Raw genomic sequence first — 17,852 nt, forward strand, 5'->3', positions numbered from 1 at the left:
AGTCATTTAGAATACAATTCCCCCATATGGAACCCTTTCTACAAAAGCCATGCAAACTACATTGAAAGAATCCAACGCAAATTTCTCAGATCAATTAATTTCAAATTAGGTATTCCCGCGGTTGACATAAACTATGAATCTTTATTACAAAAAATGAGACTCTTATCGTTAAAAGATAGAAGAATACTCAATGATCTTATTTTTTTATTTAAAATAAACAATAACTGGTTTGACTCCCCTGAATTGGTCTCATTAATAAATTACCATGTACCTAGTAGACCGACTCGACTCAAAACACCTTTCCACTGTGACAATACTATGACGAACGCAGAACAAAACTCAACCATAAATCGCTTGCATATTTTAGGCAATGAATATGCTAATATTGATCACGCTGCCGGTAATCTGTCTTCATACAAAAGATGCGTTAAACTAAATTTGTTTGCTAGTACCACGTAAATACATCATGTAAACATAATATGCCTACCAGTACTTCTAAAACTATTAATGCACTTGAAATCATAAGTACTTGTAAAATTTATCATATCGGTTAACATAATCCAGGATTTATTACTTTTTATATTTAAATCATTGTCGGTACCTTGAGATAGGTATCTTATTGGTACATTTTATTGTTTTATTTTAATCTTTAAATTTTTATTTTTATTTTTACTTTTACCTAATAAATTATGGTTTGTACTTTACTACTTTATATTTTAAACTATTCACTTTACAATTTACTTTTATACATTATAGTTTTTATACACTACTTATTACCTTACTTTTTACCTATTTTCTTAAATTTTACTAACATTTATACTGTTATTCTTCATGTTGTTGTACTATTATAAGTATGTCAATTATGTTAATGGCACGTGTTGTGCCGTATATGTGTAAATAAATAAATAAATAAATAAATAGGCTAAGAAACATGAGTCGATATATTAATGAAGTTAATATTTAAAAGTTAACTTATTCTATTTTTGATTATTTTTAAAGTTTAGTTATGAAAACCATTTATTAAGAAATGGGATTAAAGGGATTCGGACATTGACCAGACTCGTTGTTATGGGTGGTAATTCAAATACCGAAACAGCAATGGTTATTACATATTTTTGAAGTTCGTACAAAAGAAAAAAGGTTAAAAAAATGTTCTTTTGCACCGTTTTACACAAAGGAATATCACACTGGAAAAAATCAAAACAAACAGAATCAAAACGTTGTTGAAATGACTTTACAATGCTTAGTATAGTACCTTGCAATCATTTCACAAAATGTTGTTTAACACAAAATTGCAAGACCTGCACACTGAATTAGGTAAACATATTCAAATATCATAATTCTTATAAACATGAAGAAAAATGTTTCCCAGGTGTCCTTTCTCGTATTACGAGCGAGTAGTGGAGTACGAGTTAAACCTCTGAGTTGTGCTGCTTTATAATATTATTAAAGTCCCCTTAGGCCCTTTGGTGCAACTAATTTTACTTTAACTAAAATTAAAATTATCAGCAGAAACCGACTGTTATGTGAAAACCAGAATAATTATTATAAATTTGTTTTGGAAACATAATTAATTTATAAATACATATTATTATGATTGAGTTTGCAAACATTTAACTGTGTTTCTCCAAATCTCAAAATCTGGAGCAATAGTCCTAAGCAGAGTTAATACGCAAAAAAAGATAAATTGAGAACGGAAAATTTACGAAATATGAATGATTTTTTTTTGCACGGAATTTCTAAGTCAACACAATCAATTTAATTGTACAAAAATAAGACTGGAAGATTATTATCATTGTTTGTTTTATACTTCCTCGATCGTTCAAAATAAAAAGAGTGAAGTGGGATTGAAGTGATTTATTTTGATTTTATCGCAAATTTTGATTCTTTACAAATAATAAGCAGAAAATCATATTTTTATTTACTTCAGATTTCATGAAGTTTTGTCGGATTACATCAAATTTAGACATTCCACAAAGGGATATAGGTAATAATAAAATTTCCGTTTCGTTTTGAGCGGTTTCATATTAAAACATTTTAAAAACTGCCTAATTGAAATGAAATATATAGGGTTTTTATATTGAAATACGAATAAAATAGATTCTAAATATTTTCCCAGTCCAAAAAATTACGTGGATAGCTAGGAACGAAATAATGTTGGTAGTATTCCTGAGCATGGAATACCACAAGGCACAGAAATCGGGACGATGCTTTTCTTTACATATTTTAATGATATGTTAAGTCTCCCTCTTAGTGAAAGTGTCATCTCTTATGCGGATGACACAGATATTGTCAAAGGCATGGACTAATGTGATTATAGCTAGCGAATGATAATATTAAAACATTGCAGAAATGATTTTATGATAATTTACTGAGCCTATTGTAGAAAAAGCATCATGTATGCCTTTTTACCGACCATACACCTACTTCCAATACTGGAGTAATGTAACGAAATGGAAACGAACTGGAGTAATGTAAACAATAGTGTAATGTAACGAAAAGTGTTAATTAATAAAGAAAACCTCTGATGTCAAATACCTGTAGATTTATACCATTATAGCATTTTACTATTAAAAAAAAGTTATATTGCAATTGGGCAACGGCAATTCTCGTACTTAGGACCTAAATTATTTAATATCATTCCTAATGCTTGGAAAAAGAAAAGTACAAATGTTTTGCGCAAATTGGTCAACGACTGGCTCCTTGATTTAGGGAGGGTAAAAAGTGAAGATATGTTGATCAATAGATAATCTCATTATAAAAAAATATAAAAAATATATATGTACATTATTGTCAAAACACTGATACATAATTTTTTAAAGTACATACAATTCAAAAACACATATTTACAATCACCTCTGAACACAATTGTCAATTCTGTATTAATCTGTACTTTATTTATCAATGCTATCGATTATTTTCTAATCATCCAACTATATTATAAACTTATAAACTACCCTTCCCATTTTTTCTACCTTACTACTCCTGTGGTGATCTGTCTTTTTATTATTACTATCTGGCTGTTATTTACTTTACCGGTTTGTTTTATATTAAGTACTAAATTATAATATGAACTAAACTTGTCAATTTGACTGGCCTAAAACAGGATCTATTCCTAGTTGGCTAGTCAAAGTTTCCGCATGTTTTATTGTATGATTTTTATGTGAAATAAATTTATTATTATTATTATTATTATATGAAATTTAAGAAACGCATAGAACTGTGTTGAAAGAACAATAAAACTTACATATTTATAAGATTAAGAACTAACATAAAACTTTCAAATATTAAAATGGTTAAAACTTTGTTCCGTACAGTCAGTGTTGCAGTATGGTGTAATTGCATGGGGAAGCATTTATAACTAGTATCGGGTAGTAATTAATAACACAAAAATGAGTATTAAAGTTATTCATTAATCACTGAAGTTTTTGATAAATTTAAGGTTCGACCAATTGAACAACTTCTTGAAAAAAATGGTATCTTTAAACTTTTTAAAGAATCCGAACTGTCCTCAAAGAGTAGTGTAAGACCAACAACATCTGGGAATCTGTTGTGTTGCCAATTTACCTGATTTATATCAATAATAATGCTATGTCAAGAGAACAGCTATGTCAAATAAAAAAAAATCAATTTGTCATTTTTATCCGACATCAACAGACTGATATTTTACCGTTAACTTTCAGATGTTTTCTGTTGTCATTTTCTGTGCATTTTCACTTTTTCCACATTTTTTTTTTACTTAACCTACTATTCCGAGCTCATTACTCTACTAACAGGGTAGTTAAATTGCTTATTTAAAAATGTTGTGTAACATATTATTAATTTGTATCTTTGCTCTTTAAATTCAATAAAATAAGCTATATATTTTTACGAAATTTATAATTTTAAGCAATTTGCAGTTTGTATGGGATTGAACGGATTTTTTAAATGTTCCTTTGCCTTATAAATTGTAATGTGTATCATTTTACAACTTTTTGGTTCTGACATCGTAATATGAGAATCTTACTAACTTTCTATTGGAATACGATACAATATATTGATGCAGAAAAATAAGTTTTTTCATTGTTTGACCAGAGTGAGAATTGTAGAGTGTGGGTTGTAGGATGTAAGGCTTTCATTCCAATCCAATGAAATGGGAAAGGGTGAGAGGAATAATAATTGGTGAGAAAGTTGTTATTCGTGGGTGGGGATAATTCCGAGCCAGAGCATTTACTTGAGATTATCCAACCTGCCATTTTACATCGGAAATATCTAACTCGTTAGTGACAGGGGAGGAGAAACCGGCCCAAGAAACTCTAAATCTTTATGCCCGAACTTCGGAAGTTTTATTATTTTTACGCCTTTTACGCCCGTCGAATTGAGCAACGTGCCGAAGTATTGTGAAATTTCCATTTCTTCGAAGATTTATTCGCGATTGCTAAATGTGATTTCAATATTTTTGCTTATTTCAAAATTTAATTAAAGTAATGCTTTAGTAATTGAATTCAGAATATATTGTGATAAATTATCGCTGTTAAATCTATTAATTATTGTCAAATTTCTCACATTGTAAATAATTGAAAAAAATGTAAGTCCTGCCAAAAGCATTCACACTGCAAATAATGATTATGAAATCCTCGAGGTCAGTCAGCGGACGGTCAGGTAGCGGATTCATAAATCCTCGAGGTCAGTCAGCGGACGGTCAGGTAGCGGATTCATAAATCCTTGAGGTCAGTCAGCGGACGGTCAGGTAGCGGATTCATAAATCCTTGAGGTCAGTCAGCGGACGGTCAGGTAGCGGATTCATAAATCTGTTTCGAGGTAAACACTTACATTGCTTTAATTACGTAATAAAGATATAAGAAAGGTGTTTCAGATGTTTTCTTTTAGAGCGCCGCTGAAGGGGATTTTCAATAAAATTGTGATGAAAAAAATTGACAGTCATAATCTGTTCTAAAATAGATATTCCTCCAAGTTGAACAGTGAAAGCCATTTACAAATGTATAATACGAATATCATGTACTAAATAAATAAAATTTTGAAACTTGGGTATGCATTGAAATTTGACTATTCCCAATAATTTTTTGATTGTACCTTTGCGGTTGGAATTTTATTTTCGTAACGTTAAAATGAAAACATAAATCAATGAAAAAAATATCTTTAGCAATAAAACGTAAGATTATGTTAAAATGGCGGTCAATAATCCGCAGAAAGGTTCGGGTGTCAATGCGTAAGAAGAATGTTCAATCTTTGTTTGTTTATTTTACGCCTTGCCGATATTCCTAAAAAATACAGATTTATGTAAAATATTTACCAAGCATTATTATTCAGAGTGGTGCTTTTATGTATCCAGAATCTACATACACCTCCGTCTTATAGACCCGGCTTTGTCCGGAAAAATACCAAAATAACGAAATACCACTCTTAACTTTAATATTACGCCGACACGGATCCGTCGGGTGTTGGCAAAAAAGGAGGTGAGTGCATTGATATAAAACATGGTGATTGCCCTTCTGTACATAATACAACCAAATATATCTAGTCTGGAAAGTATGATGACTACACTACCGACGAATAATTTGATTCCGACAACCTTAACGGAGGTATTTTAAAGCACGAGATAGGGTTGTCGATAGTGATAAATCAATAGGTTCCAAAAATCCAAACTTTAAATCTAACCATAATTGTTTTTTTCAACACTTTTCATCAATTTTTTATATCATTTTTCAAAAGTGTGTTGAATTTCCGATGTCCTTAGTTGCCCAAGTACTTTCTTCCGCAAAAAGAATTTTTAGTTTGAATTGCCACAAAGTTCAGTTCAGAGCCAAATCTGGTAGTACGAATTTGCTGTGTCCTTTCTGCAGTATTAATATTATTAAACATTCTACAAAGTGTTTGTGTCGTATGTACCTATTTTATATTCATGACATTTCTTAATTTTTTCTAGGAATCTATGTATCAATTTTTGGACGATATTAATTGTTTCTATATTAGTCTACAGGATATTTTTAATTTGGGAGGCGAGTTTGCGTGTACCGCCACCCCAGGAACCATTTATTGGATAACCAACACCTCTGCCATCCTGTCACCCCAAGCGGTTCGCTTCGTTTGGGGATTTAGCAGGGTTGCCCGGGTTCATCGGGTGAGGTGTGCCCGGGAACTCGGCGCTCTTCGGGGCTGCCGGCTGCTTTTTGGAAGCGCTCCGAGTTTATTTTTGAAATCCTGGGAAGTCCTCAATTTTACAGGTGTAAATTTAGCATAAAATAACCGCATTAAGTTTTAGTTTACGTGTATAAAAGTAAAATAATTTTTCTGTAGCCCCTTCGGGCTTATTCAAGTTTTAATATAAAGTTTTACATATTTTTAGTTCAAATCTGCCACGTTATCCAAAAAGTGCACAGTGAAAGGCAAAGCATCGGTCGTCGGTTTTAAATGCTTACCACATGTGCACGGTGATAGACTAGTGAACAGTTTCAAGTGCGTGTAAGTGATTTATGAGGGTATCCTTTGGGCTATGGTGGTTGTGAACAATAGCTCAGACTTATTTATTTATTGGATGATTTGTATAGCGCCGCTTTTGTGAGATATCACCTCAGGGGCGCTAATAATAGTGATAGTGTTTATTTGGACCCTGCAATAGCTGCAAAGATATCGCTGTATAACCTTGGACGCGTTATTACTAAAACAACTACCCGTAAAATTAGGTTTCGTGGTTGCAGAGCTGGACGCAGTAGGAAAAAACATCTGGAACACAGCATCGAAATAGTTACGTCACCGCTAACAGAAGAACAGGGAAAAGTAGCAACTCAAATTCTCCCGAATCCGGAGAGAGAATATAACACAGTTAATGCTTGTATACAACGGCATGCCAACTTTAAGAGCCGTCAACTAGGTATAGGATCCTGGAATGTTAGATCTCTCAATAACAAGATAGAAGAGGTAGGGGAGGTTTTCAACGAACAGAATCTTCATGTCCTGGCCATAACTGAGACTTGGCACGAAAATAGTGACTCTTTTTCAATAAAGAGACTCCGAGCTTTAGGTTATGTCGTGCTAGAAGAAGCCCGACCTAAAGCAACAATTTCTCGGGATGACAACATCGCTAGCGTAAATCACGGGGGTATCGTGATTTTAGGTCGCCAGGGCTTGCGTTTAACAAGGGTGTCAATTGGTGCATACCGAACCTTTGAGCACTTGGGATGCCAAGTTTCGTCTGCAGGAGCATCATTCATTTTATGTACCCTATACCGGCCTGGTTCAAAACAAATCACTTTGGACTTTTTTAATGAATTTTCGTGTTTTCTCGAGCGGGTTGTGGGACTTTCCGATAATATTTTCATAACAGGCGACATTAACATTCACTTAGAGCGTCCAGAATCACCAAATACTCTTAAATTCACTGATTTATTAGACTGCTTCGGATGCCTTCAATGGGTTAATTCCCCAACTCACGATGCTGGCGGAACTTTGGAAATTTTTATCTCAAAGTCAAGCGGTCCGTTTCTGGTAGCGGATAGTGTGGATGTAGGACTATCAGACCATCGACTTATTCGCGCAGAAATCGATTTTAACCCACCGAAAATTCCTTACGTTACTATCACATCAAGAGCATGGCGCGGTTTTAACTTTGACGACTTCCTGTCAGAACTAAAAGCTTCTCCGCTCTGTACACATAGCGCATGGGAAACAGAGTCGCCAACCAAACTAGCAGCAGATTATAACACCATCCTTTCAACCCTTTTAAATACATATGCTCCAATTTCTACAAAAACTCGGCGTCTACAAAAATCTGATGCCTGGTTTGACGAAGAATGTCAGAGCCAGAAGAGATTGATGCGTAAATTGGAGAGGTCCTACAGACACTCGGGGGTTACATCAAGGAACGATTGGATACAGGCTCAAAAAGAGTACATGATCTTAATCCGTTCAAAAAGGTCTGAATATTGGACAAATAGGATCACTTCAGAGCGTCAAAATCCACGTAGTCTTTGGAACTCGGTTAAGACAGTCATTGATGATGTCCATGCACCAAATACAATCGAAATAGCTCCGGAAATCTTCTCCAAGTTTTTCCTTGACAAAATTGAGTCAATACGAGCCCTAACAACCTACGCTCCACCACCGTATTTTACTAAATGCAATAGAGAAAATTCTGCCTTCAAACCTACATCCCTAGAAGAAGTAAGGAAATTAATTCTTACTTCACCGAACAAGCAGTGTTCGCTCGACCCTATTCCAACGTGGCTATTGAAAAAGTGTTGCAATGAAATTGCTCCCTTTTTAGTTCATCTTTTCAATAAGTCACTTAGCACGGGTGACTTTCCAAAATCCCTTAAATCAGCTATCGTAACTCCATTATTAAAAAAACCACAACTGGACGCTGAAGATCTTTCAAATTACCGACCCGTTTTAAATCTGCCTTTTATATAAAAAATATTAGAAAAAAACGCTGCCTCACAGGTCATATGTCACTTAAATTCAAATGAATTATTAACTAAATACCAATCTGCATATAGACGGTTCCACTCCACAGAAACCGGGTTACTACGTGTTTTGTCGGACATAACTACTGCCATTGAGTCGGGTAAACTGGCACTTCTTTCAGTCTTGGACATGATTGCTGCATTTGACACGATTGACCATGACTTTCTTATTAAACGATTAGATGAATCATTTGGTTTAAACTGTGATGTTAAGACCTGGCTGACATCGTACCTGGCCAACCGTTTACAAGCCGTAAAAGTGGGAAAAAACCAATCAAATTATGCAACCCTTTCATCTGGAGTACCCCAAGGGTCCGTTCTGGGCCCACTACTCTTCATCCTCTTCACAAATGATGTCGCTAAAATAATAGAATCATTCGGCCTTCTTTCTCACTGCTACGCTGATGACCAGCAAGTTTATTTTTACTGCTTACCAGAAGAAATAAACAGTCTAAAAATTCGTATAACTGAGTTTATAGAAGAAATTACTCGCTGGATGACCTCAAATAGATTGAAACTGAATCCCACAAAGACTGAGTTTCTGTGGACTGCTACAAGCAGACGTCAGCATAACATTCAAAACTCCCCAATAACCATTTCCGGAAGTGACATCACTCCAAAAACGTGCATCAAATTACTGGGTGTCAATCTGGACGCTAATTTTTCCCTTAAAACTCAGGTGAACAGAACTGTAAGCACGGGGTTCTTTCAAATAAGGCAAATTAAAGCAGTGCGGAGAAACCTGCCAACAGAGGCGACTAAATTGCTAGTCAATTCCTATGTTATTTCACGTCTAGATTATTGCAACGGAATATATGCAAGTCTCCCTAAATGTCAAATCAACAAATTACAATCCGTTTTCAACGCCGTGGCAAGGCTTATCACCGGAGTATCTAAATACTCCCACATTTCAGAGCATCTCAAAAATCTGCACTGGCTCAAATGTCCTGAAAGAATCCAGTATGCTGGATGGTATTTAAGTCACTTAACGGAATGGCTCCGGGTTATTTATCAGAATTGTGTATTCCAGAAGATTCCAATTTCCGACAGTCAACCCTTAGGTCAGCAACGTCATCAGCTATCGGAAGGTTGAAGGAACCAAAGCGCACACCAGATACTAAGTTCGGTGAGCGTGCTTTCGCCGTGTCAGGACCTAAAGCCTGGAATGGACTGCCACATGATTTGAGAATGATCGCAGACTCGACAGAATTTAGGTCTAAACTTAAAACGCACCTTTTCAGACAGTCGTATCCATAATTTCAGAAACCTCCACTTTCACAATTGACGGCAATTTAAATTAACAAAATGTAAAAAATACTAAAAATAAAATAAAATAAATAAAAATAATAATTAAAAATAAATAAATAAAAATGATAACAACTAACAATTTGTAGGACAGTTAAAATACATTTAAATTAAAATAAAAACTATAGCAGACTTAAGATCATGCGACGACCAGTGTTTTTTGATATAGTGTCCTCTGCGTGCAGTTCTATCTTTTATAAGCATACACTTTTTAATATAAGTGTGTTTGTCGGAAGTGACTTGCCAGGTAAGTATGTTTTGGTATCTTTTCTAAATAACAAATGTAGATCCTAGGAAATAAATTGTACAGCGCCCTTGAGGTGATTTTTCACAAAAACGGCGCTCTACAAATAATCCAATTATTATTATTATTATCGTGTGAGGTGTGCCGGGGTTCATCGGGTGAGGTGTGCCCGGGTTTATGGGGCGAGGTGTGTTCAGGATGCGCCTGCCCACCAGCTGCGTTTCGGGAGACTCTTTGAACTCTCCAACTGGTCTCTGGACACATCACTTTGACCTCTCCAACTGGTCTCTGGACACATCACTTTGACTTCTCCAACTGGTCTCTGGACACATCACTTTGACCTCTCCAACTGGTCTCTGAACACATCACTTTGACCTCTCCAATTGGTCTCTGGACACATCTCTTTGACCTCTCCAACTGGTCTCTGGACACATCACTTTGACCTCTCCAACTGGTCTCTGGACACATCACTTTGACCTCTCCAACTGGTCTCTGGACACATCACTTTGACCTCTCCAACTGGTCTCTGGACACATCACTTTGACCTCTTCAACTGGTCTCTGGACACATCACTTTGACCTCTCCAATTGGTCTCTGGACACATCACTTTGACCTCTCCAACTGGTCTCTGGACACATCACTTTGACCTCTTCAACTGGTCTCTGGACACATCACTTTGACCTCTCCAATTGGTCTCTGGACACATCACTTTGACCTCTTCAACTGGTCTCTGGACACATCACTTTGACCTCTCCAATTGGTCTCTGGACACATCACTTTGACCTCTCCAACTGGTCTCTGGACACATCACTTTGACCTCTCCAACTGGTCTCTGGACACATCACTTTGACCTCTCCAACTGGTCTCTGGACACATCACTTTGCGTCGCAGTGGGAGGGATATATTCATACGACCAAAATTTCTAGAAACACTGATCCCTAGATTCCTACCCAACCCTCATATCCTTTACCTTCATAGATCTTCATCTCCTTCCTTTACTTAAAAATACCCACCACACAGCATCCATCCCAAAATATGACATAGGACCTGAGGGTAATATCTCAGGGCCTCCTGTGTGGGTTTAAGTAAAAAAAAAAGGCTGGATCCCCAGCACACTATATTAAAATAAAGTATATACCGGATTATTGCAAAATAAAACTTTTTAATTTTTCCTTGTCTAGTATATGTCTAAGTTTTTTAAAAATATAGGTGAGGCTCCTATCATTGTTTTTCAACAACTCGACAAGATTCCATCTCAAAAAAAGAAATTATTTTTACACCTAGATATTTGAAAATAGGTGAATACAAAGGTATTGATTATAGTTTTTAAATTTGATTGGGTGTTATATGGCACAGGGGTAGAAAGATCTATACGAAGGCAAACAAGTTAAATAATATTGAAGGTATTGGACATCCAGTTATCTAGTGTGTCCTATATCTATGGTAACACGTTTAGATTTCGGATCGAAAATGGGAAGACGATGGAAAATAGCAAGTTTTTGTTTGCCATTCCAGCGCGGCCGAAGCTGGCTAAATCTATTTATCGGGAGCCTTCCTTCACAACCCGTACTCTTCACTTCTCGCGCAAACAAATCTGCGTTCGCCGATAAATCTCAGCTATATTCCGACATGCGAGCCAGTACAATCGAGCGAAGTGGAGGAATAGCAAGATTGGAAAGCGATCTCTTTTTGTTGACGGCCGCTTGTTGATGGAGAAGGCTCGATACTGTGTGAGTCTGTGTGTACCACGCAGCCAGGGCACGTGCTGTACTGATTCGTATATAGATTTTATTGTGAGATTTGATGCAACACAATAGTTCCAACTCTCTGAGCCATGCAGGAAGCGTATTTACAAAAGCATTTACCGGTCACGGCGACGTGACTACTGTAATAGAGTAGCCTTTGTTTGTGCAAAATCATTTACAAAACCTGTATAATCAAACGCTGACATTGAAGTACGACATGCAAATTAAAAATTAGATAAATAATAATAATGTTTATTTCAGCTGGACAGAGCGGTGTGTGCAATGCTCTGCCTGCCATAAAAGTTTACATTTAAGTTAATACATAAAAATAAAAAGAATAAACAAATAAATAAAAAGAATAAACAAATAAATAAAAAGAATAAACAAATAAATAAAAATAATCAATACATTGATGAGCACATTGACTTTATGGTGGCTTGAGTGAAATTCTCCATCTCTGATGTAGAGGCGCTCCCTGCCACTGGGCAACGGCCTGGACAAGAGTGTTGTCCGATCTCTGGTAGCGCTGACTCGTCCCGGCTATTCTGTGGCGCATCAAAGCAGCGAACCCATGCACCCTTCCTTCGGTGAACATCTGTGAGGCGCTGCATCGCCAGGGGAGGCCAAATAGGGCTCTGTATGCGTGGTTGTACTAATAATAAAACAACAACAAAAAAACAGAGATAAAAGAAGTAAAGTTTATGTGTGCTTACCACAAGCGCCGTCGTGCGCCAAGTGCACGGCGCGTCCTTGCTGGCACGCTGCACGCCGTAGGTGACAGGCGCTGGCGTGCGTGGTGCCGTCGCGTGCGCACACGGGGCGCAGCACGGGCTCGCAGTCCGCCCCGCACGAACACGCAGCCGCGCCCGCGCGTCCGATCCAGCACTGCTCGCCGGGCCCGCACTGCACGCTCGAGCACGGGTTCACTCCTGCAAATACAGTCACCGAATTAGTTAAAAGATACAAAGGTTTATAATTTTGTAAAATATTAACGTTATCACAAGTCAGATTTTAAAAGTGGTAAGAATATGAAAACTTTTTAACCTGATACAATTTATTAATAAAAACTAATTCAAAAATGGAATACAAGTTTACCATTACAATAACCGATCGAGTCTTTTCTCAAACAGTACGTAGTTATTGTGTCTATAATACCAAACATTTTGCACAATGAAAATGCAACTTATGTAGTTTGTTTCAATTTTAACACTTTACTCAGCACGAAACAAATAATCAAAATATCTTACTTTAATCTTGTAACCAACAATATAATCAAAACACTTCGCTGGTGGACCCACACTCTCAGAATAAGCAGTTTTAATTCTTATGAACTCATTCCACAAAAACTCCCACAAAATCCTAATGTCCGGAGTTAATGTAAATGTAAAAAAAATATTTAATTTTTTTAAAATTTTAACTCCGCAAGCTAATTTGTTCAATTTAGCGAATGGAGCAGTCAATTTGTCCGCTTTCGGGAACAACTCGTATGGTATGGTCTCATAGAGATAACTTACTGTCATAGTGAGAAATATGATCTAAATAGTGTTCGAAAAAGAGAACACTACACTTTATAGTCGAATGTAGAAATTAACTACAGAAAAATTAAAATATACACCTCTATTAAAACCAAAGACCGCAATTTGAGAAAAAAATTGTGAAAATTTGTGTAATTTTTATATGAAATGAAAAGAAAAGTTAGGTTACTGTAATGTATAAAATACATTTGCCTAGTAAAATTTGTTTTTTTCGCTAACCGTAATTTCAGTTTAGTGTTTAGACGAAAAATATAAGGTGATTCATTGACTACGGTGATTTATTCATGTTTTCATTAAAAAATTTATTATTAACAAAGCAATGATAATTGAAATGCAAAAAATAAAAATAATCTTAACCACACAGCAGGTGGATGGTGGGGAGTTCATAATCATTATCAATCTTGTATTTATTTTTTTCTAGTACGCATTTAGTCAATTGACCTGAGAGTAATGGAGGATATTACTTTTATAAAAATTGCGCGTACGTTCTAATTGTCACTCAAGGTTGATATAACAATACGAATATACACATTACTAACGTGTTTGAATCAGCTCCTGCTAAAATATTAAAAAAATAACGAATTTAAATAGATCCTGATCATAAGTAATACGTTACTCTAGTGCTAATTTAGTAACAGTGCAGTGAAAGTAGTGCATCACTACACATACGTGTTGTGTCAACTCAAAACCTAAGTTTATTAAAAATAATCCGCCATTACCGCTATTAGGTACCTAATTCCACCGAGCGCGACTTACTACTCTAGACTGTGTGCGTGTCCGTACTAGCCGCTCAGCGCAAGTACTCACTCCTTCCCGCCGATACAAGTCAGGGCAGCTAAACCTATCTCGCCAGCTACTTTATCATGGACTCCTGCGATACATATGCATTCATCACATTAGCAAACAATATTATACGTGATTTAAATACGACCATCATGGATCCCACTAATAAATTTACTAAAGAACAAATGGGTAAATTAACGCCTCAACTCTCAGTGCTACTAGGCAATATTAGTTTGGTTTCCACAAAAGTTGGTTTTCTTGAAGGTGAATTGAATGCCTACAGGAACATTTCACCTAATCATTCCAAAAATTTATCAACTACCAACATCGAAACGGAACAACTAACAGGAATTTGCGAAACTTTGAATGAAATGGACGAGAGAAAATCGCGATCTAAAAATGTAATAATGTTCAATGTTCCTGAAAGCTCGGGTAATTCTCAAACTGCAACAATGAGTGAAGATCTGAATAATGTTAAGAATATTCTTAACAATGTTGATAATGTAGATACCTCGCTAATTAAAGTGTATCGATTGGGTAAGAAGGACACTAATAAAACACGCCCCATCAAGGTCGAACTGTCCGATAAATATCAAGCCAGAACTGTTCTACAGAAAAAAGGAATACCGTATGGAAATGTAATTATCAAGACCAAGAACGACTTAACAATGCTTCAACGGCAAGAAGTACAAAACTTGTGGAAGGAGCTGGAAGATCGAAAAAGCAAGGGAGAAAATAATTTAATTATCAAATATATCAACAATAGACCCAAAATTATAATAAATATACCAAAAAACTTATAACCGCGCCACGTTACATCTTCTACCAGAACGTCAGGGGACTTCGGACTAAACTCAGTGACTTTAGAACTAATGCACCCACCATCACACAGGACATCATCATACTCTCTGAGACCTGGCTGGAACCATCGATATACTCAGCGGAGCTCGGTCTACCTAACCACAGTATCTACCGAGTTGACCGAAATCGGAACACCAGCTCCAAATCAAGAGGAGGAGGCGTCCTGATAGCAGTAAATAAAAAAATTTCATCGAAATTATTAAAAAACAAAAACAATGATGTTGAGCAAATTTTTGTAATGTTAAACGATAAATCCAAAAAAACTATCATCGGATGTGTATATATTCCACCAAATTCTAATATAATAATGTATAAAAATCACTGTGAAGATGTCGAGCTACTCAAATCTAACCACCCTAATCACAATATTATAATTTGCGGTGATTATAACCTACCTAATTGTAAATTTAATGATTTGGATTACTTACCATTAACGGCGTGCGAGAGAGAAATCTTAGACATGTCGAACTATTTAGGTCTATTTCAATGTAACAATGTGCTGAATTGTAGAAATCGGACACTTGATTTAATTTTTTCTACTGATGAGGGTATAAAAGTCTATGAGTCAGCCGAATCCTTTGACCCAATTGATAGTCACCACCCTCCACTTACAATACTAGTACCTATTACAATAGAGTGTGACCCTCTAATTAAAAATTGTAGTCGTAATTTCATTAATGCTAATTACCAGGACATTAATCATGCACTTAACAAAGTAAATTGGTCTGTTCTCAAGGAAGGTGATCTCAACTATAGCGTAGAACTATTTTACTCTCAACTGAATAGTATCATTTCCGACACAATTCCTCTAATTCATCATAAAGTACGAAAGTATCCGATATGGTTCAACAAAGAATTAATTCAGTTAATTGTTATTAAAAAAGAAACACATAAAAAATATAAAGAACACAGAACAATTCCCAACTATACGGCATTCAACAATATTAGAAGAGATTGCAAAAAAATGACAAAAAGATGTTATAAAAATTACATTAATTCGGTTGAGAACACGATACTTCATGATGTAAAATACTTTTGGAAATACACAAAATCAATGAAAAACAATGATGCTGGTATTTCTGGTAATATACTTTACAGACAAAATAGCTCCAGTAAAATTTATGAAATTGTTAACATGTTTGCTGATTACTTTAAGGACGTGTATGAACCTGATATTCCAGATGACTTAATTCCTTACTTCAATTCGGATATAAATTTACACTTATCGCAAATACACATTGATATTGAAGACATTATAGTCTGTATTAAATCACTTGAACCCAAAACGAGCTCGGGACCTGATAAGATTCCTTCCATCTTACTTAAGAATTGTGTCCAAAGTTTATCTGTTCCGCTTAATATACTGTTCAACAAGTCACTCTCCACAGGACACTTTCCACAAATATGGAAACTTAGCTACCTAACTCCTGTATTTAAAAGTGGTGATAAATCCTTTGTTGAAAATTATCGGCCTATCTGTATTCAATCGTCTATACCTAAACTTTTTGAGAAATTGATTCTTAAGAAAATCAGCTTCTTTGTAAACTCTTGTATCGCAACTTGTCAACACGGCTTTATCTCCGGCAGATCAACTTTGACTAACCTAACATTATATGAAAATTTTATTTCCAATGCACTTGCCAACAAACAACAAGTTGATTCTATATATACCGACTTCAGTAAGGCGTTTGATAAGGTCTGTCATAAAATCCTCATTAATAAACTTTTGAAACTCGGCATTAATGGAAACCTTTCATCTTGGTTTAAGAGTTACCTACTTAGGCGTCAGTTAACTGTCTGTATTAATGATCACTTATCCTACATGTTCGAAGCTACCAGTGGCGTACCCCAGGGTTCGCATCTTGGTCCTTTACTTTTTAATTTATTCATTAACGACGTAACAAACATATTCACCCGTGTTCTCATTCTAATGTTCGCTGATGATATGAAGATATATAGAATTATTGACAATATCGAGGACTGTCTAACACTTCAATCTAATATTAATAGCTTTTACGATTGGTGTCTTAAAAACAAATTAACTCTTAATGTTAAAAAATGTCAACTTATGAGATTCCACAGAAAAAAAAACCCATTTTTGTTCACCTACTTTCTCAATAATCACACCTTATTATCTGTGGATGAAATAAGAGACCTTGGTATAACATTTGACACTAAATTAATATTCATTAAACACATTAATAATATAACCAGTAAAGCAATGCAAATGTTAGGATTTGTCTTACGGATTTCAAAGGATTTTAAAAATTTAAAAACTGTCAAATTACTTTACACTTCACTTGTTAGAAGCCAACTAGAATTTAACACCACCATTTGGAGTCCTTACTACAGTGTACATGAGAATTCCCTTGAGCGAGTCCAACATAAATTTTTAAGTTACATTAATTTTAAATTGGGAATATTCGTCGAAAACATTAATTACCCCTCTCTGTTACAATTATTGGGACTCGATACATTAAAAGAAAGAAGAATTTGTTTTGACCTATTTTATTTATTGAAAATCGTTACCAACCTGTTGAACTCCCCTGAACTTCTTTCGTTAATATGTTTCCATGTACCTAGTCGATCAGTTCGTTTCAAATTACCCTATCATTGCAACAATACAGGATCTAACGCTGAACTCAATTCCATAATAAATCGCCTACATGTACTTGGTAATAAATATGTTTTGGATGAATCTATAAACATTACTAGCTTAACCTCATACAAACACTATTTAATTAAAACTGTATGTCAGCGCTTCTCAGATTGATTATAATCAAATATAGTTTTAAAGTATTAATTTATCCGGGATTTATTGTATATGAATTATAATATAATTGTATTTATAATAACTATTTCTATTGTTCTCTTTTATGTATTTTATATTTATATTTTTTTATCTATGTATATTCTG

General features: G+C 35.3%; 1 protein-coding gene across 1 annotated transcript in view; it reads right to left on the reverse strand.

Moving 5' to 3' along the window:
- LOC149424818 (agrin-like) overlaps window positions 1-17,852 on the reverse strand; it is a 683,339-nt gene that overhangs the window by 56,017 nt on the left and 609,470 nt on the right. The window contains exon 6 of the mRNA XM_089647215.1: window positions 12,470-12,685. Coding sequence (XP_089503341.1) covers window positions 12,470-12,685 — 216 coding nt within the window. The remainder of the gene's footprint in view (window positions 1-12,469; window positions 12,686-17,852) is intronic.

The sequence above is a fragment of the Hesperophylax consimilis genome, chromosome 3 (genome assembly GCF_061612785.1).
Source record: "Hesperophylax consimilis isolate HC1 chromosome 3, BYU_Hcon_1.0, whole genome shotgun sequence".
In the NCBI taxonomy this organism is placed as follows: Eukaryota; Metazoa; Arthropoda; class Insecta; order Trichoptera; family Limnephilidae; genus Hesperophylax; species Hesperophylax consimilis.